This window comes from Macaca thibetana, chromosome 18 (genome assembly GCF_024542745.1).
Source record: "Macaca thibetana thibetana isolate TM-01 chromosome 18, ASM2454274v1, whole genome shotgun sequence".
Taxonomy (NCBI): Eukaryota; Metazoa; Chordata; class Mammalia; order Primates; family Cercopithecidae; genus Macaca; species Macaca thibetana.
In genome coordinates this window covers 65,333,454-65,357,543 of record NC_065595.1, presented here as the reverse complement: position 1 = coordinate 65,357,543, position 24,090 = coordinate 65,333,454, and the positions used below count along the sequence as shown (strand labels likewise).

General features: G+C 45.8%; 1 protein-coding gene across 10 annotated transcripts in view; it reads left to right on the top strand.

The window, feature by feature from the left end:
* L3MBTL4 (L3MBTL histone methyl-lysine binding protein 4) overlaps positions 1-24,090 on the top strand; it is a 449,236-nt gene that overhangs the window by 415,142 nt on the left and 10,004 nt on the right. For all 10 annotated transcript variants that reach the window (XM_050767472.1, XM_050767468.1, XM_050767469.1 and 7 more), the window contains one exon: positions 19,235-19,404. In XM_050767472.1, coding sequence (XP_050623429.1) covers positions 19,235-19,404 — 170 coding nt within the window. The remainder of the gene's footprint in view (positions 1-19,234; positions 19,405-24,090) is intronic.

The following is a 24,090-nucleotide window of genomic DNA, read 5'->3' as shown; positions in this document are numbered from 1 at the left end:
CATTATCTGTTATCACATAGCCTAAAATTTTATTTGTATTTTAATTAGCTTAGAATAATTGTTATGACTGTTGGAATTTAGCTGTGTATGACATAGAAGTATTAATCTAAGAATGACTTTAGAGAGTAACTTTCTGTGATGCTGCAGCTTAAATGGAAAACCACCTTGCTCCCAAGTTCACTGATTTGCCAGTGGGCTACGTTGTCCTAACAAGTGAAATCTCTGCCATCTCTGGCAGCTCTTTCTGATTAGGGGTCTGACAAGCACCCGAGTAATTCATGCAATGACTTTATGCAACAAATTTCATTATTTCTAATAACTTACAGTGTTTTAATATTTTAATGTAATTATGCTTAATTACATATTGTAATATGCATTAGCTGAGCTTTGTCTCTGGATCTAAGTAAAATACAGCTAATGGAAAATTTTCCTCCAGTTGTTTTTTTTTTTTTTAAACAAGGAATTAAGTCCTGAAGTGAAACTACATGCAAAGCCAGCAAGCAGTCTCTTGCCAGAGAAAATATTGGCGTAATAGGTTTGAATGTCCTAGTTTATCAGTTCACTTTTCTTAATCCCCAAATCATACACTGGTTTAAATTTTTTTTTTCAGAAGTTGTGTTGCTCACCTTCCCACTAACCTATTTTTAGTAAATTCTGTTTTGCTTTATGAACTTTTACTAAAAGGCAGTCTGAGGGAGGGAGACAAATTGAGAAAAACATATCAAAGAATGTGATTTATGATAATGGCTGGTAAAGGTGGAGAGGGGAGGAGCTGGAACCAGTGCCAAGGTGAGGTTTGGGGATTTATTTATCTGTGTTGCTCATTGTAGGAGGATGCTAAAGACAGATACAAGTTACAGGAACTGAAATATAGCTGGCTGCTGTTGAGTGCATCCACACGCGGCCACGGGTCCATGCAGGGTTTGCGAGCACATTCCCACACTGCTGGGCTTCACTCCGTGGTTGCGGCTGGAGTGAGGGAAGGGACAGTGCAGAAGTATTAGATTAATGTGAATTTGTGAAGCATTATGTGGGTTTTGAGAAATAAACCCATTTTAGAAGACCTTCCATGCTCTCTTCTTCCTTCATTCCTCTTCTAACTTCAAAGCACCTTTTCCCTTTCCTAGGGAAGTCAAAAAAAGACAAAAGGAGGGAACAAAATGGTGGCATCAGACTCTTCTCCACCCTGAGCCTCCTATAAGCATTGATAAGGCAGCTGCTCCTTGAGGTCACCTGAGGCTGGGGCAGACCTTCAGGGTCTGCGAAGCAGCAAGATGCAAAGGCACCGCAGACAGCTCAGTCATCCGGTAGGAGAGACCTGCTTGCTTTTTCATTTAGGAGTTACCTGCTCCCTGGCATGGAGGAGAAGGAAGAAAACAGAAAAAGGAGTAATTCCAAACATTTGCATAACACAATCCATACAAGGAATTTGATTTCCTTAGCAGTCCTATGTTAGTAACTGCAAAGCCTCTGAAAAAATGAGGCTCTGGAAAGTCAGACATCTGGATGAAGTTTCACAGCAAAGGCACAGTGTAGTTGGACTCGGGCCCATGCCCACTGCCCAAGCCCCTGTACATTCCTCTAGGCCATTGCGCGGAAGGCACAGGCTCACTGGCGTCGGTTCCAACCAGACAGACACACTCAGGCAGTTCCCCAATATAGGGAAGGCTCGCTCTGGCACAGAACTATTGGTTTTGTTTTTAGCAGAATTTAACAGTGCCTATTTTGAAATCTTTGCTTAAGGGCACATTTTAAAGTTTAAGAAAGGAAAAATTAACAGCCATCAGAGGCAATGAATGGAGATGAAAGCTCCAAGCTAGAAGCTCCCAGGGAATATTTATTAAAGATGACCTCATCATACGATGTTACATGCAAATACTGAAATATAAACTTCATCGAGATGAAAAAACAGAATATTAAGTTAATGGAAAGAGCAGTGAAATGGAAGTCAGGTTCCGGGTTTGATTCCCACCTCATATCATTTGCTAGCTCTATGGCTTCTGACAGATTATGAGGCAATCTGCGTGTCAGTTTCCTCATTTGAAAATGGGAACGTGGCATAATATCTCACAAGACTATTGAGGGCTCAAATACCATCGTACATGAAATGACTTTTAAACCTCTAGGTGAAAGGTATTCTCATTCATACGTGCTCACTGGTTAGAAGTCTGAGGGGAACTAGTCAAAGGCATGCATCTCTTTTGGCCTCTCAGCACCTTCTTATTTCATTCTCAGGTAAATCAGCTGCTCCACCAATGCAATTTTTGTGGATTGGTCGCTCTCTCTGGCCAGGTCACTCTTCATTTCCAGACTTCGGCCAAGACTGCATTCTTGCTCAGCACCCCTGCTTGTTGGTCCGAGACACACCTGCCCAGAGTCACACCTGCAGTTGCCCTCTGACCCTCCACAGCATCCCTCTCCAAGATCCCAACCACAAAATACATCCTTTGAATTAGCTTCTCTCCTGGTCCATTTGTAGCATCATCCCCATCCCTCACTTCTACTGTGATCTCTGTATTTTGTCCTCAACTTGAGCTGTCTTTCCCTAGTCTCATGTGCTCGAAAACACCACCCCATAGACATCACACCTGAAGACTTTGCCCCTACTCCCAGGTAGGTAGGTAAATAATTCCCTCAGCATGTTATCTCCCTATGCCCTCATCCCCAGACCATTTTTTGCCTATTTGTTAAGAACCTTCCTTTAAAACTTAAACATCCTTCGGGAATATAACATAGAGTCCAGAGCACAGACCTGAGAGCCAGGCAGTCTCATTAGGAATCCTGACTGTGCTACCTTCTGGCCAATTTCTTAGGCAAATTCCATTCCCTTTTTGTGCCTCCTTTTCCTCACTTAAAATCCTTACAACAGTGCCTGGCATGTAGTAAGCACTGCCTGAGTGCTGGGCCATGTAAGACGTGTTCAGGCTTGGGCAGACAAAGGGAAGGAGGACTGGATTTTAGTTACTGGGAGCAGAACAAGCAGACATTTTTGCCCCAATATTTAATAATCTATTCTTTACTTGCAACATTATGTTACCTCCAGGGCTATTCAGGTCAGCCTTAACTAAAACCTGCCTTCCGGTTTCCCACTGATTCCCTAGTATCATCTGTCCCATTCTTGCCTCTGGTTCAATCCATTATGCACTTCTTTCCCAGCTTGTGTGTCTCCTTTGTGTCTTCACTCATTTGCTAGCACTCTCATTTGAACCTTGAGTAGGTAAGAGCTTTTTACTTACATTTCAGAGCAGTTTATAAATAGGCCGCTTAGTTTCAGCCAGCAGGTACAAGCTTTCATTAAATTCTTCCTCTTTCCCATAGTGCTGGTATCTGGAGCTCCCAGGGGGAAAAAAAAATGGAAAATTTGAGAATTATGTTTTCCTAGTCATTAAGACAGCATAGTTTGAGGCCCAAGCAGCAGTTTTTTTTTTTTCCTTACCAGGAATTGACCAATGATTTTGACCAATCATCTATACCTATAAAAATTTTCCCTTCTGAAAAAAATACTCCTAAAAACACCTAGATCATTGGCTGTGATTAAGAAAGCCAAAGTCCAATAATAATTCAGAAACAGCGTTCAGATTCACTCTGGATGCAAATTACTCTAGCGTATCAATTAATCTTCTCACCGAAAAAGAAATGAGCACTTGAGCAGCCAAGCTACCTTTGAAAGAAATAATGTATCAAGGTGGGGGAAGGGGGACTCCCTTTTCTCCTCAAAACCTGCAATGGAATTGTCCCTGAAATATTGTAAAAAGCTTCCCCCCAATATTCGGTTATCTAAAGAATTTTCTGCATTGTGACAGCAACATAATTAAGTATGTTTAACATTTTCTTTGGATTTATGTTCATCTGTCATCATTTTCAGTTTTGGATAGCATAATGGAAGCCACTAAAAAGAGGAAGCCATTAAAGAGAAATCATTTTTCTGTGGTATATGAAAGTTGTCACCGTAGTTTTAAGATGGGAAATATTCTACAATGAAGTATAGCTCAATAATGGGATTCAGCAATACTATCATACTTCAGAAATGTGACCGCAATCATTTATCCTTACGTTCCTCCAAATAATTACACCAGTATGTCTTAATAAATTTACAGGGCCTTTGAATACATTTCAGATGGGCAGGGTGCGGTGGTTCCTTCCTATAATCCCAGCACTTTGGGAGGCTGATGCGGCAGATTGCCTGAGGTCAGGAGTTCAAGACCAGCCTGGCCAACATGGTGAAAACCCATCTCTACTAAAACTACAAAAATTAGTTGGGCACGGTGGTACACACCTATAGTCCCAGCTACTCGGGAGGCTAAGGCAGGAGAATCGCTTGAACCTGGGAGACAGAGGATGCAGTGAGCCTAGATTACGTCATTGCCCTCCAGCCTGGGCAACAGAGCAAGACTCCATCTTAAAAAAAAAAAAAAAAAAAATTCAGATGATCTGGCCATTCCCAGGTTAGAATAAAATATGACACAATGAAGTCTCACTGTATCATTCAGGAGTGTTTAGTATGAGGAACTCAGTCCTCAGAAAGACTGAAAAATCAGGGGCAGTAAGTTCCCTGAAGAGTCCTGGGCTATTTGGGACGTGGGAGGGGTCACCTGGCCTGGGAAACGCTGTGTCTCGTTTATCGCAGGCACATTTTCCATCACTGCCATTGTGTTCTGTCACTGCTCAATCCTGTGCTCAGTGTTTTCCCTTTCAAACGGCTTATTAGAGGCTCTGCGGAATGTTCCTAAATATTACCCATAATAACCAACAGGATCTTGAGAGTGTGGTGACAGCCTACCCAAGTCAGTCTTCAAACGCTAGCTTCAGGAAAATTGTTCTATTTCCTAACACTGTTTTTTTTGTTGTTGTTGTTGTTTTTGTTTGTTTGTTTTAATCCCCACCTACACAAACACACAAATGTTAGCAGCTTGCCTTTTATAGTTGATAATTAAGAAAAGAGTTGTGTTGGGGTCTCAAGTGTTGGTGTTACCACTGACTTCTCTAATTCACTAGCAGTGATTTGGTTATCTACGATTGGGTAGGCTTTAAGCATTTGCTCCTTAAAATGTAACTGTATTCCAGTGACACCACTTCCACAACGGCTATTCCTCAAGTAGAAAGTAGTCGTGTAGAGAAAATTACTGATTCTAAATGCAGTTATTTTCCACAGCAGTGTAAAACAGGTTTGAATACAAGTGTCACTTACTTGAAGAAGAGGCTTACCATATCGTTACAAGTAAGGAGCTTTCTGCATGCTGGAAACGAAGGCCTTAATTTACAAGACTGTGTTTCCTTGTGATGTGAGCGACTTGAGCCTCCCTTAACAAAATCGCATCAGTTTTCAATTACTGTCTGTGGTAGGAGTAAAAGACTCAAGGAAATTGTCATCTTTCTGCTGAGGTGGGAGATAAAGCCTTCAGCCCGTTTCCTCAATTGCCCGTTGGTTGTTACTTGAATTTCTGATATGATAGCTTTAAACTAGTTACTAAGAAATAATTACCTAGTAGTTATATTTACTAATATGGATAAAAATATCATTTGCAAATTCTGCATCTTTTGGTATCTTCACATAAATGGGAAACATAGTAAATTAATTAATTTTGGGGTAAATTATATCATCTCTCATCCCTGTTCAGCATATGTGTGATGAATGTAGTAGCTTTGATCCAATCTCTGGACTTTTTAAAAATAGCAATGAGATAGATGTCATTTTTGCAAGCATTATGAGTATAAAATTAGCATCTGAAACGAACTAATTTATAGCACGTTTCTCAATGTGTATTTTCTAAAAGTATGCCATTGACTCCGTACTGGGCATTTTCCGTGATCTCTGGGAGTCTTTCTGAAACTCAGGCCTCTGAGTGGCTCTGTCTGTGGCTCCTCTGCTTCTGTGCTTCTGCAAAAAATTCTAATTGAAAGGTGTGAATTTCATGTGACAGAGACCTTGCTTCAGACTAATTGGACGTTCTTGGCTCCTATGCTGACATGTCATGAGGAAACAGCCTCTGGCCGTTTCCACAGCTAGGCAGACCTGGGAAGTCTATTCTGCACTGTAAAGAAAGCCAGCAGCTAAATGAAGAGGCCAGATTGTTTAGGCCATCTATCAAGTATAAGAAAAGGGTGGGGTGGCAGGAGCTGGGCCAAAGTGCAGGGGAGTGGGCACCCTGCGTGGGACGCAGGAGTGCAGGTCTCACTCCGGTGGGAGCTCATAGCTCCACTGGCGGGACTCTCTCCTTTTAAATAGGAGGTTGAAACGCAACATAAAGGGGCTAATTCCATTCCTTCATTATCCCTTTGCTTCATAATTTGTTCTTTAACTTATGCAAGTTACTTGTTCCTGCCATTTAAACATTTCAAGTGTTTTGCTTTTGTTCTTCCTTTTTTTTCTCCAAAACACACACATACACACATGCACACACACACAAACACACACACACAATATTGAAAGCTTTTTGTTCCTTTGAATGTTGATAAACTGGAAAAAATATAGTGTCTGTGCATGTTGGCATCGGGAGATATTTATTCTGGAAGAGAATAATAGATGACTGAACAGAATAGCTTTTATGTGGCTTGGAACTGGAGTTTCTTTTTTAAAAAATATATATATCTTTTTTGAGATGAGATCTCACTTTGTCCCTCAGGCTGGAGTCCAGTGACACAATCACAGCTCACTGCAACCTCGAACTCTGGACTCAGGTGTCTTCAGAGTAGCTGAGACTACAAGCAGGGGCCACCAAGGCTGGCTTTTTGTTGTTGATGTTCTCAAAGAAAGGAGTCTTGCTATGTTGCCCAGGCTGGTCTTAAACTCCTGGTTTCAAGGGATCTTCCCACTTTGGCCTCCCAAAGCCCTGGGATTACAGGTATGAGCCACTGTACCTGGCCTTGGAACTTAGTGTCCGACAGGACCTGAGTCCCATAACAAAGAGCACAGAGCTTTTGCATGTTTGATCTCACTTCAAAGCAAGTCGGTCTTCTTAAGAGTTAGTGTCATACATTGTTTCTTTTTTCATAATTCTAATAATTTTTAAAGAAAAGATTGAAGTCTATGAAATACTAAGAATACTCATTTCTTTAGCTTGTATAACAAAGAACTTTTCATAGTTCTAATAATTTTTAAAGACCGAAGTCTGTTAAATACTAAGAATACTCATTTCTTCTTTTACTTGTGTAACAAAGAAAGCCTTAATTTTATTTTCTATTTGACCCATATATTTTCCAATCATCACAGCTCACTGTGCTTGCTGCCTGTAATTAGCGGAAGGTGAGACCAGGCCAAGGAACCCAGAGGATACCAAGAGGTCAATGGTAGGAGAGCATGTTTGAGTACACACATTTGATTTGTGTGAACAGAAGGAAACCTGAAAAACAGGCAGGAAGGCCTCCTCAGAAAGCTAAGCCGAGGGAAATTTGGTGTGGGCACAGACACCTGGGCATGCTTCCCTAAGCAGCACGGCCAGCAATTGCCATCCTCCTCCTCACTAGCCTTGGTGTGTGCGGGAGGGAACACAAATCAGCCCAGGCAAGGGCGGCTTGAGGAGCAACTCATCCTGTATGCACCGCTGCTTCTGGCTTCTCTGCAAAGCCAGGAAAATGCTGGAAATATGCACAACTCCTACAAGAAGAAAATAGCCCATTAGCTACTTCTTCATTGAGTTTGCCCAGAAGTGAAATGTGAAAACAAGTGCACAGGCCGGGCACTGTGGCTCATGCCTGTAATCCCAGTACTTTGGGAGGCCAAGGTGGGCAGATCACCAGAGGTCAGGGGTTCGAGACCAGCCTGGCCAACATGACAAAATTCCGTCTCTACTAAAAATATAAAAATTATCCAGGGGTGGTGGCACGTGCCTGTAATCCCAGCTACTCAGGCGGCTGAGGCAGGAGAGTCGCTTGAACCCAGGAGGCAGAGGTTGCAGTGAGCCAAGATCACACCATTGCAATCCAGCCTGAGCAACAAAAGCAAAACTCTGTCTCAAAAAAAAAAAAAAAAAAAAAAAAAAAATACACAAACTAATTTATTTATATGTTTTCAACAAAAGAATCACAAGTAGACAATATGATGTACACCTGAGATGGGGATGCTTTGTTTCACTTCCTGGGGGCAACCTGACCTCTCACTCTCCCATAGTGGATGGGATGACACGTGGCCTTAGGCCTAGGAGAGTTTCCGCTGAGAAGCAGGAAGAGCTGTCTGCAGGGGTGCAGGGAGCACATAAGCCTGTGAAAACAGGTGGTTCCCAGAACAATCCACTTGGCCCTGAGAGCACCCCACAACGCAGACTGACTTTTCTAACTGTCAGCACGTCAGCCTCTCCATGAGGGGAGCCCTCGGCGGTGCCTGGGAGCCAGCATCTGTGCTGAGCTCTGTGCCAGGGACGAGGCGGCTTTCTGTGCCAGGGACAAGCAGGGTGAGCAGCAGCCCTGTTTTCCCAGAGAGGTGAGTGTGGCCCCTGGAGGCGACGTGTGCCTTTACTGCCTGCCAGGCAGAGCCCAGGTGGCTGTCATTCCTGTACCCTAAGGTGCTCCTTTGACTAGGTCTCCAAGGGTCCCACGCAGGACCCCTGGAAGCAATGTTTATTTTGAGATAAATCTGACAATACCTCCAGGGGCCTATCTTGAGATTGAGATGCTGAGTATTGCAACGCAGAGGCTTACCTTGCTAAAGAAGAGACGACCCTTCTTTTCAAGATGATCAGGCCACGCTCTGCCCCTCAAAGTGTGGCTTCTGCCTGTCACCTTCTAAACAGGAATGCACAGGCCGTGTGAGAAATCACCCACTATTGAAGGATTGGAGGAAGAGAATGCTCCTGGTGTGGTAGGCTCTAGGATGAGCACCCCAGCTCCACCCTGGGCTGCTGAATCACTTTTGTCAAGTTGCATTGTGCCTCTGAGACTGCTGCGTTATCTGTGAGAGAGGGCTAATAGCACCATCCTTCAGGAAGTCACTTGGAGTGGATAAAACAGATGATTAAGAGGTGCCCAGCACAGGCTTGATCCCTGGCTCCTGGCAGGGATCTTTCTATTTGATCCCAGCCTTGTCATTCTGATTGTGCGCTCCTGGATAACAGGCACAGTGCTGTGCCCTGGGCTGGCTGTGTGTCCACGTGAGCCTGGGAACCTTGGAGACACACTGGACCTCAGGAGTCTTTTCAGTCAGGGGTCTCTCTGATCAAGTTGACCCCTGTGGACCCTCTGCTCAAATGGTGTGCCCAGGGGTTGGGAATGCAGCAGCCCAGAGAGAAGGGAGGCACAATCCATGAGGCATTCATTCATAGCATGGACAGAGTGTGGGGCAGCTCCAGGCTTTCCTTCATCCAAGAAGGATCCGCTCTTTTGCCCCTTCCCAAGAGTTATTCCTGCCCCATTGGTTGTGAGCAAACAGCTATTGAGCACCTCTGTGTACCAGGTGCTGTGCCAGGGGGTGGAGGTTACAAAAACAAATAGAATATGGTGTCTGCCCTGCCAGAGGTAGGTCATGCTCAGATTTTAAGGCTGATAACTTATATTCGTTCCCCTGCCCCTCTCGTTGTGAGGGCTGAGAGAGCAGCACGCAGACCTGCTCAGGCTTTTGGACTGGTCGCACTGCACTCCACCGTAGGTCTGAGCGTCCATACAACTGAACTCAGGGCTTACTTTCCCGTTTATTAGCTCCTGTCAACCAGTGCTACCATCTACTGTTGGAATTAAAGTACAATTAAACCATGTCCTCAGGCACTGTAATGTCTTCTTTTGTGTCCCACTCACAGATGTATAAAGTGGTAGGGCCTTTCAGTTTTGTGCACGCCCAACCCATCCGGGCTTGTTGCTCAATATCTGCACGTGGAGAGCAGGGTAGGAAGTGACCAGGCAGGAGGATACCTAAAAACAAGAAACTTCAAAATAAGAGCCACTCTAGTCTCCTGGTCAGGTTGATGCTGGTGTCCTTTCAGTTATGGTCTCTCCTCTGCCAGTAAAGGTCTAAAAATACATGCTTGGTGATTGGGGTGTAGTATCGCTCAAAATAAGTGAATTAATGATGTCTCAAGCTGTGTGAAGCAGATAATAAACTAAAAGGTTGCTCTCTAGCCATCAAAAAACAAGCTGCATGGAAGTCTTGCGTTGGATGACTAACCTATCAAAAGTTACTATGGATTTTCCTGCGCTTTTGTGAAAACGACACCAGGGATATCTGCTCCTCAAGTATGAAATTGAGGAGTGAGTGAGATTTCATGTCACCAGCAATTCCCAGCCTTTTCAGCAATGAGTATATTTGACAAGTAAGACACCACAGGATAAAAACTCATTGTTTTCACTGGTGCAGAGTAAGTCAGCATTTGCCACCGCCTTATCTATCCCTTCAGTATAATTCCTCAGAAGGCACCACAGTCCCATTGTGGGTTAAGCGCCTGTGCTGCACTGCACCATGTGCCAGGTTCGCACTCTGCCATGCGACTCTGGGTATGAATTGGAAATGGCTGCCCTTGACTTCTTACTCTGTTCATGGGGGCTGGAAAAAATAAATGGACAATTTCCATAAAGGGTAGCCAGTGGCAGGGTGCCCAGGGACAGCCTTAGGGAGGCAAGACGTACCTCCTCCCGGGCTGACGGATGCCACAGAGGGTGATGAGGCCTGAGGGTGGCAAGGAGTCTGTGTCCCAGCCCAAGTGCTCTGGACAGGGCCCGTACACCTGGAACTCCAAGCCTCTGGGTCTAGAGAACCCTAAAGACAGACTTCTGGGGTTGGGAAGCCCTTAAAAGAATGCTTGCTGGAATAGTATCAACAGCAGGAACTCAAACCCTGCCCTCAGGAATGAAAGCTGGAGGCTGAGCCCCTTCCTAGAGTCGTGACTGTCTCCTGCTTAGGAAGTGTCTTATCTGCCACTTCCCTGCATATTAAGTGACTTATTCCCTCAGGATTCTACTGTATTTGCCAATCAGCCCCTTGCAAGCGCCTGTGTGGGGCCAGCAAGGCACTGGGAGCCTGATGCTCCATGCCAGTCAGCCTGGGTGGGAGAAGCACAGCGGACAGGGGAGGCCATGGCAGCCCCTTGGGAAGGGAGGGAGCCGACTCAGTTCCTGGATGGAATCAAGGAAGGAGAGACAGAGACGTGCAGAGGCGAATGGAAGACTTGGGGCCTAACTTGGGTAGCCGCGGAGGAGACCATGAGGAGACGGAGGCCCTCCTGGAGGAACCATCGCAGCTTACAGGGAGGAGCTGGACACCACAGAGCACATGCCCGCCTGGGAGGAGGGGCCTCTCAGTCCTCAGAGATGCCACCATGTGGAGCAGGCAGCGGGACTGAGGCTGGCCTGAGGGCAGAGGGGCCACTTCTCCCTGAATGAGGGAGCAGGACTGAGGTGGGAAGGTAGCCCACTGAGAGCTGTTGTAAAGCCGGACAGCCGGAGCCCTGAGGAACTGGTCACATGCCCTGGAGGTTGGAGAGCAATGCCTGAAGGATGCCCTCGGGAGTCCAGAGATCCTAAACTCGGTTCCCTCCGTCTGCCCTGCCGGGACCCAAGCCCTAGGCAGGAAACAGCAGCTGGGTTGCCACACAATCCTTTTAGCATGAGTGATTTGGGGCTAGGCAGCAACACTTCTAGAGAAAGTGGCTCTAAATCTGAACAGCTCCTAACTTAGTTTTGAAAGTCATTCTTTGCTGCTTTTGCAGTAAGTGAAAAATGTCCCTGCTTTCTGGCATGGGGGCGTTCATTCAGTCATTCCTACGTCCACTCAGCGGGTACTTGTTGAGCATCAGTTATAAGCCAGACAAACACATGGCTCAGAGTCTCAGGGCAAATGACCCATGGAGCCAACACAAGCACCCAGGTCATCCCCCAGACAGACTCTTCCACTCCTCTAGACTATCCATGACCTCCGTTACTGGTTTTCTGGCGCAGGGTGGAATCCAGGTTATTCAAGCCCTGTTATCATAACTCCACAAGAGTCATGTGAATTGGATCCAGCCACCCAGCCTCTTCCTGCGCCCCAGGTGGAGCTGGTAAGAGGCCATGGGCTCAGTACTCTTCTGGACATGCGCTGTCCCAGTAGAAACAGAATGCTGGCCACTTAGGGAGTTTGAAAGTTTCTACTGGCCATATTTAACGTAATCAGAAGAAACAAGTAAAATTAGTTTTGACGGCATATTCTATTTCACCCAATAGATCCAAAACATCATTTCAACATGTAAATCAAGATTCAAAAAATTATTAAGGAGATATTTTACATTCTGTTTTTTGCTACTAAGTAATCAAAATACAGGAGGTACTGTAGCACATCTCAGTTCGCATGCTTCACATTTCAGGTGCTCTGTAGTGTGGCTAGTGGCTACTGTTACTGGACACTACACAGATCTGGGACATCCAAGGCTCTTCATTCAACTTCTAAGCCTCTTGATAGCCCACTAGGCAGTGGCCAATCTCTCACTCTTGTGTGCTTCATCTCCCATATTTATGTAAAATTGATGAAGAGACTGTTTGTGATGAGGGAAGACCAATAGCTAAAATTAGAAAACACTCTGCAGATATCCATGTATGAATTCTAAGTAATAAGGGTATGAGAAACAGAAGACAGCGCAGCAGACAGGCCATGCCGATGTCTGAGGAGCAATATGACTTGGCATCTAAGAAACAGCATGTGCTGAGGGCCTGCTGTCAGAGACACGAGCGTTCCTGAGGAGCTCCTGTTCCCAACGGAAAGAGACAGTTGTCTTGCCCATCATGGTGAGGCCTCTCCTGTTCTGCTTTTTACTTTTGTTTTGGGGATAAAGACATGGAAATGAAGAGGGACTGAGCAGACTCAGAAGCATCGAAATCAAGAGAAGAAGGTGCAGCTGAGAAATGGCAGCTCCAAACATGTTCAGTACGCAGGGCATGAGAACAGGTGACCGTGGGAAGAAAACAACGTTCCCAGGTGAAAAGCCATCTCTGAACATTTCCTTACTTCTCCAGCGGAAGTCACTATGGGAGCACAGGGCCTGGATGGAGTAACTTCTCAGTCAGTGCCAGATGAATTGATAGGACTTGGTCGGTGACTGTGACAGATTACACAGTGGGTAAGAGCTGTGTAATAATTGGATTTGGGGACTGACTGCATTATTTTTTTTACTTCCTCCTTTTTGCAGCAGAGAACACAGTAGAACTGCTACCCCTTTCATTGAAGAAAAGGTTACTTGTGAAACGGGTCTCCGTTTTTAGTGGGATTAAAAATAACTCAAGGCCCAGTCATGCAGACTGTGGTTTACCATTTATGACTCACTTGCTTCAGTTTTGTTTTGTGAGGCTTTTGTGAAGAAACAGCCATATTTTTAAAGAACATTTCCATGAAGGATTTTCCTTCTCATTTGTCAGGGTAGAGCAGAAGTGGGAAGGATGAGTGAGAGGGCAGGGAAGAAATCAGGGACCTACCTTTATGTTATTTTCAGACAAATTAAAATCCTTTAGTCTCTAAAAACTTTTCTTCTTTTTTTCTTTTTAAATAGAGACAGGGTCTCTCTCCGTTGCCCAAACTGGGGTGCAGTGGTGTGATCATAACTCAGTGCAGCTTCAACCTCCTGAACTCAAGCGATCCTCCTGCCTCAGCCTCCCAAGTAGCCAAGACTACAGGTGCATGTCACCATGCCCAGCTAATTTTTTCTGTTTTGTAGAGACAGAGTCTCACTGTGTGTCAAGTCTGGTCTTGAACTCCTGACCTCAAGCAATTCTCCCGCCTTGGCCTCCCAAAGTGCTGAAATTACAGGTGTGACCACTGCACCTGACTGAATACTTTTCTTTTTAATCTGTGGAATGGGAAGCAGACAGTGCTGTGCCTCGTATCGCAAGTCTGTTTAGTCATTTCACTGGAAAGGCAGCCCTAGGTCACATGCTGTCCACAACTGGCTGGTCTGGCTGTTTCAGGCACTCTGGAAAAGATTGACCTTCCCCTGGCTGTGGCGTTCTGACTTTTAACGGCAGATAGACTTACCAGTAGACTTGCATCTCATCAGGGAATCAACTGGATTCCAGTGTGGTGTTTATTGCCTCTGCAGGAAGGGCAATGACTTCTTTGGAGATGGGTTACTCCTCTCTAACTGTTGCTGGACTCAAGATCCACAGAGGGTTACTCCTCTCTAACTGTTGCTGGACTCAAGATCCACAGACAAGTCTTCCAGTGCTGTGGTTCAGGGCCCCTTGGGACCCTGCAGCTGAACACAGAGCTGAACATATTGGCCTTGGAAACTTGAGGGTGCAGTACATCTCTAAGCACCTTAAATGAAATCATTAAACACTTCATCATATGTTTTTTTGAAGGCCATAAAATCCAAAAGAAACACTACCCACAGCAAGAAAAATGGTAGCAAAACAATTCTTTCAACCAAACCCCTCAATGACAAACCACTGAAGTTACAAGTTTTATGTACTCCATTTTCTGGAAGGAGAAGGCATCCTACACGTAAGGATACCTTTATTTATTGTCACACTGGTGTTAGAGGCAAAGGCAGTATTACATATACATTTCATTTTCTGGTGCAGAGGACATTTTGATTAATTAGAATGTTAAAACCTCCAGTAGGAAGGCTGCTTTTGCAGGCTGAATTTCCTTGGCTGACTTTTAGGGGAGCTGGGTAGGAGTCATGACGGCAGTGAGGTCATGCAACTGGGAAGCATCTCATGTCCCTCAGCTGTGTTAGGTGGAAACAGGGCTGTGATGCCTGCTGTGGTGGATGAAGTACACAAATGATCCTTCTGCCCTGTTATTATGGCAAACATCCTTATCAAATCTGGAAGTCTCCATTTACCCAAAGTGCCCCAAGAGAGAAGAATCTGATCCTTCTCATTCGATGAGAATGGTTTCTGGGAAGAGTACGTGCCTTCATTATCAGCTTATGTTCTTTAATTTATTAACAACTTTTTAGTGAGTATCTGATGTGACATAAATCACGCTGGGCTTTGTAAAAAAAAGTTAAAATCAGTGTGTTCGCATATTACAAAAATTTATGCAAATTTTAAGTGGATATTTTCAAGAGTCTAATTTTATGCACAGAATTTAAAATAATGCAAATCACCCTAAATTTTAAAAGGCTGTCAAGAGCCACATACTTTCTAAGCTGGCAGGCCAAGAGCATTTTAGCATCTGACACAGTTGCCACACATCGGCAACAGGCTGCCTGGGAAGCAGATGTGCCCCCCGCGGTGGCAGATCTCACTTCCTTCCACTAGGACTTCTGCAAATGATTTCAGTGGCCGCTGCTGGTCATTCCAGGACCACTCAGGTGTGAAACCTGAACACGGCCCTCAAGACCCTGAATCTCAGTCTGGATTTCACATTTCGTAAGTTTCACACTGACTTTGGAAGTGGTGTATGTCCCCACATTCACTATCATTACAACTTAAAATACCTTTATAACTTATAACAATAATATAATATCTGACATGTGTTGAACATGTTATGTACCAGGAGCTGTCCAAATCGCAGCAACTCAATGAGGTATAAGTTTTGCTCTTACTCCGTCCTATTCTATTCTATTCTCCTTTTTTGTTCCCCTCCTATTACCCCATTTTAGAGTTAGAAAACCTTGATATGTAGAAATTAAGTACCTCATCCCAGGTCACTCAGCTGTTATGTAGGGAGATCACTAGGCCACAGAGCTCCTGAGGCAAGTACACACAAGCATTTTTTCAGCTAGACCTGACTATCCCACCCCAAAATCATCCGCTCTAGAAGACATTAGACCTGCTAAAGCGTACAAAGAAGGCAAAACAGCCCCCACGAAACACTCCCCAAATGCAAACTAGTCTTGCATTGTGTTAATTTAGAATAAGGCCGCTTCCCTTTATCAATCCTGACCTCAAGAGGTTTGCAGATCGCAGTTAAAGTATTACCTGCCACTGAGTGTTCACGACACGCTGGGGACCTTGCTAAGCACCTTCTGCAACTTCTCCTTTTCCCTCACACCAGCCCTGCATGACACACACTGTCACCTCCAGGCATGTCTTAGAGATGACAGAATGGTTATTCCAGATTCCCTATCCAGGGACTCCCTCCCTAGACCAACTCAAGTCTTTTTGAGTTTTCAAATGCTCAACTTTCGAACTTTCTGTCTCATGATGTACAATTGATACAGTAAAGTTGATAATAGTAAAACATTATCTGTGTTCAGCATATAGCAGATTCTGGCAAGAATTTTGCAGAACTTGAGGTTGCTGATAAACAGACACAAGCCCTTATGGCCAGTGAAAACTCTGAACCCCAGGTAGGGGATCCACAGCCCAGCAAGTGCCTGCAAGTCTTTCCCCACCACCCACGTGGGACTCCCTTTGGCATATAGAGCCTACTCCCCACAGCATTCCTGCACTCCCAAATTCAGTTTTATTCAGGCTTCCCTTCAAATAGTTTGATTTAATAGGGACACAGGACACAGGTTGATTTAATAGGGACACAACTGTATTCAAAAGCCACAGATAATATAAAGCCAGCCTGAGTTCAAATGCACAGCATAAAGCTAGAACTCCATCTCTTTCGTTGTGACCTAAAGGCCATCTTGCTACTTGGACTAACGGAAGTCGCCATCTGTCATCTTCCAGAGCCCAGAACCAGCCCTGAGAGTGGCAAGCAGTGGACTGAGGAGCCCCTGGACTATTCAGCCACACATTAGGTGTCTTTCCAAGAGTCTGCCCCGGCACTCAAAGCAGATAATTTGCTTCCAGAATCATGGTGTGGGAAATTTTCTTGCTGGGGAGCACACAGATTTCCGAGTTTTGTGTGTCTTCTTTTCTTTTACATTTTTAATGACTTCAGCCTTCATTTGGGAATCACAGAAATCTAATCAGCATCACTTGACATATTTATTCTTCCAGTATATAAGATTCATTCACTGTGTCTTTTCAGAGTCCTATATATTTTGAAACTATGCATGATTAATTTCCCCAGGGCATGAGTTTGAGATACATATATGTTGGGTTTAACTCCACACTATTTCAGCAAAAACAACTGATTGAGTGATGTGGTTATTCTTTTCCAGAATAAAGCCCAGTTTTGGCCCAGGTCTTAATCCCTAAGAGTGCAGGGCTTTAACTGCTGGCTTCCCAGCAAAGCCCTTGGATCATTTCTGTGTCACTGCAACTTCAGACTGACCCTGTGACGTTCCCACTCCAGGTTTCAAGGGCTTGTTTTGTACATGTCCCTTGTCCAGCCTGACAACTTCATTAAAAACCATTCATATTTGCCAACATACTGCCTTTGCAAGGAAGATGTGAGGTTTCCTTTCAGAACCTGCAGGCTTACGTACTGGTGTCTGAACTACACAGAAGAGGTAACCTATTTACATGCTAAAAAGGTCAGTGTTGGACAATCAGCAGTTCAAGATGAATTTGCTGCTGCTTGCACCTGGAGCATAAGAATTGGGGAGAACCTGGTAATTTTGCTGCCTCTTTATCTGTGTAGACAGCAAGCACTGTTAAATATGAGGATGTCTGTTCCGATCCACGAGAGTCGTATTGCACAGAGAAGCCCAGTGATGGACAAGCTCGCTCATAGTTTAGAACCTTTCTGATTACTAATGAGTATATGCGACTGTGTCCATGCAGGTCAGCCTCACCTACTAAAAGCTGTAATTAATTTGAGGTGGAAATATTTGCATAATGGTTTTTCAGATTCTGTTAGTAAAACAAAAACCATCATAATAAGACCCTAAATTATGTGGCTACTGCTTATTTAACCTTCTCTTTGCATTACAAGAGGTAGACTTCTGGAGGGCTTCAAACATTTCCTTTTGCGATCTTTTCAAAGTCTCTTCTAATATCAGCAGTTTTATTTTGCTAATGTGTGTTGAAAGTGTCTTAAAAGATGTCATTATAAAGGCATTGGTTTTCTCTGAAATCTCTATAATATTTTTGCTCCTTATCCATTTGTAGATTTAAGCTAAATAATTAGGGAATTGAGACCCACGCCTTTTCCTTAAATGTTGGGATGTAATGTAAGAGTACAGTCACTCTTCAGACTGGATTAAGAAAATGTGGCACATACACACCATGGAATACTATGCAGCCATAAAAAAGGATGAGTTTGTGTCCTTTGTAGGGACATGGATGCAGCTGGAAACCATCATTCTCAGCAAACTATCACAAGAACAGAAAACCAAGCACCGCATGTTCTCACTCATGGGTGGGAACTGAACAATGAGATCACCTGGACTCGGGAAGGGGAACATCACACACTGGGGCCTATCATGGGCCGGGGGGGAGGGATTGTATTGGGAGTTATACCTGATGTAAATGACGAGTTGATGGGTGCTGACGAGTTGATGGGGCAGCACACCAACATGGCACAAGTATACATATGTAACAAACCTGCACGTTATGCACATGTACCCTAGAACTTAAAGTATAATAATAATAATAAATAAATTTAAAAAATAAAAAAAATAATTAACAAAAAAAGAGTACAGTCACTCTTGAAGACAGGAAACCAGCACAGAAGGCTGTTTATAAGCACAGGGCTGAAATGCACGGAGATCCCGTTAAAGTCTCACTCCTTGGTTGCAGCAGCCAATCTTGTGCAACCAAACAGCCATTGTCCTTTGTACCTTAAAACCATGGTACATGCAGAGCTGCTCAGAAAAGAGCACCGCATCTAACAGTGCCTGTGTTAGGGAGGTCATGTCTCAGCTTCCGCTGCTTTCCAAAGCCCCTGGCTGCCACAGGATGTCACCCCAGGTGAGGTCATGGTGCACTGCTGGGGATCTGCAGCAGCAGCAGCTGGTATCACCCAGCTTCTCATGGGGACCCTTGCTACATGTCATGTTCAGTATCTCTCAGGGGATTTATAAAGCCAGATGTGGACTGAGGCTCACTCTGTCTTTAGAGACTCATGAGGCCGCTTCCAGGAAGAAATTATTCTTTGTGCGCATACACATCCCAGATGGTTCAGTGTGCCAGTCTGCTTAGTAGTCAAATTCTGCATGGTTCTTTGATTCCTCTGACTCCTAATTTAAGGAGAGAGAAGCCAGTGGCAGTGACAAGTGACCATCAAACAGCGTCTCACAGAGATTATTCGAATGTGGCTGAAACACAGCCGCAGTCTTCTAGGCATGGGTAACATATGTCTTCTATGACCACTGCTCAAAAACAGACTGGAGGCATAGGGTATGCGTGGGGGTGATGCTGTACGATCAGAAGACACGGGTTCTGGTGGTGTCGGCACTTTCCCTGCCCTGACTTGGGCCCTCTGGACTGTGGGGCTGGCGTAGCAGTGCTTGCTCTCTGGGAACCAGAGCCTCGCCCCACCCCACCTCTCTTGCAGAATACTCAGCGGAGCAGGCGCAGCAGGCACTTCACCAGTCAGTGTTCATGTCCACGGTGTCAGCCCACCCTTTTCGGGACCTTCCCCTTGGCAGGGAGCAACACTGCAAGCTGCTTCCAGGCGTGGCTGACATCCGGGCCAGCCAAGTGGCACGATGGACTGTGGATGAGGTGAGTGGAGCTGCTGGAGTCCAGGGCTGGGGTGTGCCTGCTGCTAAGAAATAGGCAGAAGGTGCCCACTGACCATTCTCTAATGTCTGGGACAGCGCCCTTTTTCTCTTAGGCATTGCATCCGCCATATACACTTTAAAACCCAAATTAGAGGGAGAAGCCAGGCATGGTTTTGAGGAGATGAGGAAAGCCCGCCACTTGCCCAGATGGTTTTGTACGTCCCCTCTGCAGCCTTATTCCAGTGCCCCCCGAGCCCCAGAGCCATCAGCTGGGGCTAATTCAAGCAGAGAGGCTTAAGCCTCCAATTCCACATCACAGATTTAATTTGGGGAAGCACAAATGTGCAAGCATCTGAGGCTTGCATCGCAGCCACGTGTGCTCTGGGAGAGGTGCCCAGCCCAGGACATCCTGCACCTCAAGGATCTATTTGCCAGTTGCCCTGTGGTCTCGTGGGATCCAGGCACACTCATGGCAGAGAAGGGCCCTGCTGCAGGTTTGCTCCTCTAAAGCTACAAGATGAGCAGGCCCACCTTTGGTTCAGTTATAAAGTATATTTGGTCACAACGTTATATGAGAAGCTGCACAGAGGGCACAAGTTGGATCAGATTTCAATATAAACATTCCTTACAATATTGATTATTTTACATTTTATCTTATTTTATTTAGAGACAGGGTCTTGCTCTGTTACCCAGGCTGGAGTGTAGTGGCATGATCATAGCTCACTGCAGCCTTGAACTCCTGGACTCAAGTGATCCTCCCACCTCAGCCTTCTGAGTAGCTGGGTCTATAAGCATGTGCCACCACACCTAGCTATGTTTTTGTTTTGTTTTGTGGATACGGGGGTCTCACTATGTTGCCCATGCTAGTCTCGAACTCCTGGCCTCAAACAATTCTCCCACCTCAGCCTCCCAAAGCACTGGCGTTATGTGCAGGAGCCACCTTGCCTGGCTTCAGTAATGGTGATTAATAAGGATCAGTTAAGCCCCATTGCTTTACAATGATGCTGTAGAAATGCTTCATATTTAAGGTGGTGGTATTTAAGGAATGTACGTCTTACCTGTAATTCCTTTTGATAAGGATACTGTTTTCACTAGTCAGGCCTTAAATTGTTTTTTAAAAGAAGGAAAATCCTGGGTCACTCTGAGGGCAAGATTAGAGCTACAGCTGCAGTTAAATTAGACACACAATGTTCCTGGAGCACTCACTGCAGTCAGCTTAATCTTGGTTTAAGCCCGCCTTCCCAGCCTTGGGCCAAGGAACAGGCGGGCCAACGCCCACCCAGAAATTGGAGCCATTCATTTGAAGTGCCACCTTTTTAAAGTAAGACTGAGAGTGTCTCCTCTGCCCTCTTTGTTGCTGGGCTCGTGGCCCCTGGCATTGTCGCTGCCCAGCACAGAAGGATGCCCTGGGGAGAGCAGCGCCAGATCCCAGCCTCAGTTCCACTCCCACCTGCGTGTGCAGAGTGACAGAGTTCTGATCGTGAGGAATGTGGTGGAGAAGGCAGAATTCTGGGCATGTCTCTGCCCAGCTTACAACAATCCCTGGCTCCCCCTGGCACCCTTCACCCTCTGTGAAGTCCTCCCTTCCGCTCTTGCCTGCCCTGCCATTCTTGCCCTCCCCTCCTGCCCCAGGGAGTCCTGCTGCCCCAGCCTGTTCTCATACTCACACGTCCTGCCTTCTCCCACTCAGACCACTGCCAGCAGCAGTCTGGGGCTCCATGCTCTCTTCCGCCTCCTGTGGATCCTCGGTCTGAGCCAGAGGTCACCTCTGGCAGGACATCCACACTCTGGCCTGACCCCGCACTCACTAGGCATGACATCTTGAGAACCCCTCACTACACCCGGAAGTTAGTAGACACCCAGTAAATGTTTGTTGAATGAATGTTGAATGACAAGGAAATCAATGGTGGCCTAAATTTTGAACAAAAGTGGAATGTATCTAATCAGAAAAAAGAAGGGAAGCCATTTCAGTTGACGGGGAAACAGAGGAGGTTGCATGGAAGTGAGTTTCACAGACTTAGTGATGGCAGACACGCACCACGCCTTGTGCGGTCATTAATCATGCTAAACCAGCTATGTGAATATAATGACAGGAAGGCAGATACTCACTTGCCCATTTTATTCATGGGGAAGTTGAGATACCCAGAGATGAAGTGACTGGCATCAGGCCACACAGTCAGAACCAGGCCATGAGCTGACCTCCTGCCCACCATGCTCACGGTGGCCCCAGGCACAGAGGAAAGGGACCCAGGAGCGGGAGATGGGCCTGCTGTGGAAGGCCTCAGGGGCCGGGCAGAGGGTGTGCTCAGCCCACAGTCTGCTGGACAGAGTCATTCTGGGTTCTTGTGCGGAAAGTCACTTTGTGAAGATGGTGTTTCAGGAAGATGAGAATTGCAGAGATCTGTAGAGAGTAAGGTGAGAAGGGCGGAGGAGAAGGAGACACCCAGGAAGTGGAACCATCAGGGCCTAGGTGGGGCGCTGCCAACCAAAGAACCCAGATTCAATAGACATTTCAAAGGCACAGGCAGTAGCACAGGGAGGTAGATTAGACATAGAAGAAGAAAAAGCGAGATGCACCAAATGCGATTCCGTTTATAGTCTCGGCGCTAAACAGTTTAGTACTTAATTGGGGTAATAATATGTGAGAGCTGAAAGGCCCAAAGAGTTCATCTGAAAGAATGGGGAAAGAGTGTGCTATTAGAAGTGAAATTTGGGGACAGAGTCCAGTTTGGGAGCAGGAGGATAACATGGTGACTTCATTATTGGACATGTGACTCACGATTAGCAGTCCCTGTGAATCACAGTGGTGGATATAGAGACGTCCCAGTGGACATAAACTCAAGATGGTTGCCCTTAAAGGCTGCAGCCAGAGGGTACCAAGGGGCATTTCCCAAGGGTGTGAGTGTCCAGAGTTAGGGTGAGGATGGGTCGGCAGGGCCCCAGTTAGAAGGAGGGAGGAGGGGCTGCAAAGGGGCTCTGACTTCCAGAGAGTCCCTGGACGCCAGGTGTCAGGGGAAGATGAAGCCAGAGCATATGGTGCAGCAGGACAGGTGTCAGAGCTGGTCAGGTTTTGAGGCTGGGTTCGTGGAGTTGTGCCTCAAAGAATTTGGAAAAATTGTGTACAGTATATGTATTTTTAATGGATAAGGGCCAGAGATTTTATTAACTTCTCAGGGATGCCTTTATGCAATAAGAACAGACACCACTGTTAGGGACATTAGCAGTGACTAGGAAATGGGAGGGAGCTCTGATTGGACAGATTTCAAGTATGGCACTTAACAGACGAGACTGGGAGGTGATTCAAGGGAAGTAGCTGGTCTAGGTGAAAGTGTCATTAGGACAGGGAAGCTCTCAGAAGGAAGACCAGAGAAAGAGAAGCTGTTAGGAAGATGAGAGCCCTGGTCCTTAGTTCTCTGTTGTGGGTGCAGGTGGAATCTCAGCCCTTGCTGCTGGGAGAGGCCTTAGAACTTTTCTAGATTTAAAACATCAGCCATGGGAAAGGCTAAGTGCCTCGCATGCAACGCTCCTGCTCCTGCTGCTTCCATAACGCTGACTTCCGTCAGGGACTCATTCCACGGAAAACCCTTTTCATGGTTCCCTACTGTTGAGCATAACTCAGTCTTGCTGTCTCCCCAACTAGATGCCCTGAGGACAAGGACCACATCCTAAATTTCTTTCCATGTCCTCACACACTACAGCACATTTCCCAGTACCAACATAGGTCCTCAGGAATCATCTCTGATGGGTTGAAAATGGGGGCTTTGTGATTGCTGTGTCTTCGACAATAAGGGAGCCACTTAGGGGCCCCCGGTGAGTACCTACCCACAGCTGAGCGGAGGGCTGCTTAGAGAAGGCACAGTAAAAATGATGAGCAGGGCAGCAATGATGTGAAAGGCAGTTCAGGGCTGAGCTGGACTGGTGGGGGCCCAGGGCTGCTTTTGTGCTTTGTCGGCACTGGGCGTTTCAGAGAGGAGCCTCCACAACCGGGGACGGGGTGTGTTGGAATGAACTGGGCATCCCTCAGGAAGAGTTAACACGGGTGTCTGCAGCAGAAGGTGAGGTGAAAGCACAGCCTCTTTGTCTGCCTTTCTGGCCCGGGAGGAAGACCTCTGCTCTGCTAATGCCACCTGTGAAGAGAGGCCAGCGCGGGGCCTTTGTAACACTCCACAGAGCTGTGAGCTGCCTCTTAACTCCTTTGTTACTGTGGCTGTCTCTCCAAGAGCAGTGCTTTTCAAAGCGCAGATAGGCTGGGAAGTCAATTTAGTGGTTATAAAACGAAAGACCAGACAAGATGAGAGCACATCATAGGTAATAAGGGTTGTTGCTTTGCTAAACTTCGGTGAGGGATGTGTGTGGGTGTGTGCACGTGATAAGTTATGGAGATGTAAAGTATATGTCTTATTCTGGATCATGAAAATATCCTGTACAAGAGCATAAGCTTTTACGAGTAGGGACTAGTATAGTTTCATATATTTTTATATCTTTTAATCTTTTGCTATCTTATTGCAAAGCATCTTGCACAGTAGAGGGTTTGACAAATGTTCGAGTGAGTAAATGAGTTCATGAATGAATAGGCAGGTGGGTTTTATGTAGTCTGTTCCCTGATTCTGCCAGGTATATATGTCTAGGCACACGGAGGCAGGCAGGGCATGATATGTGGTGTGCTCATTTACCACCCCCGGTATGA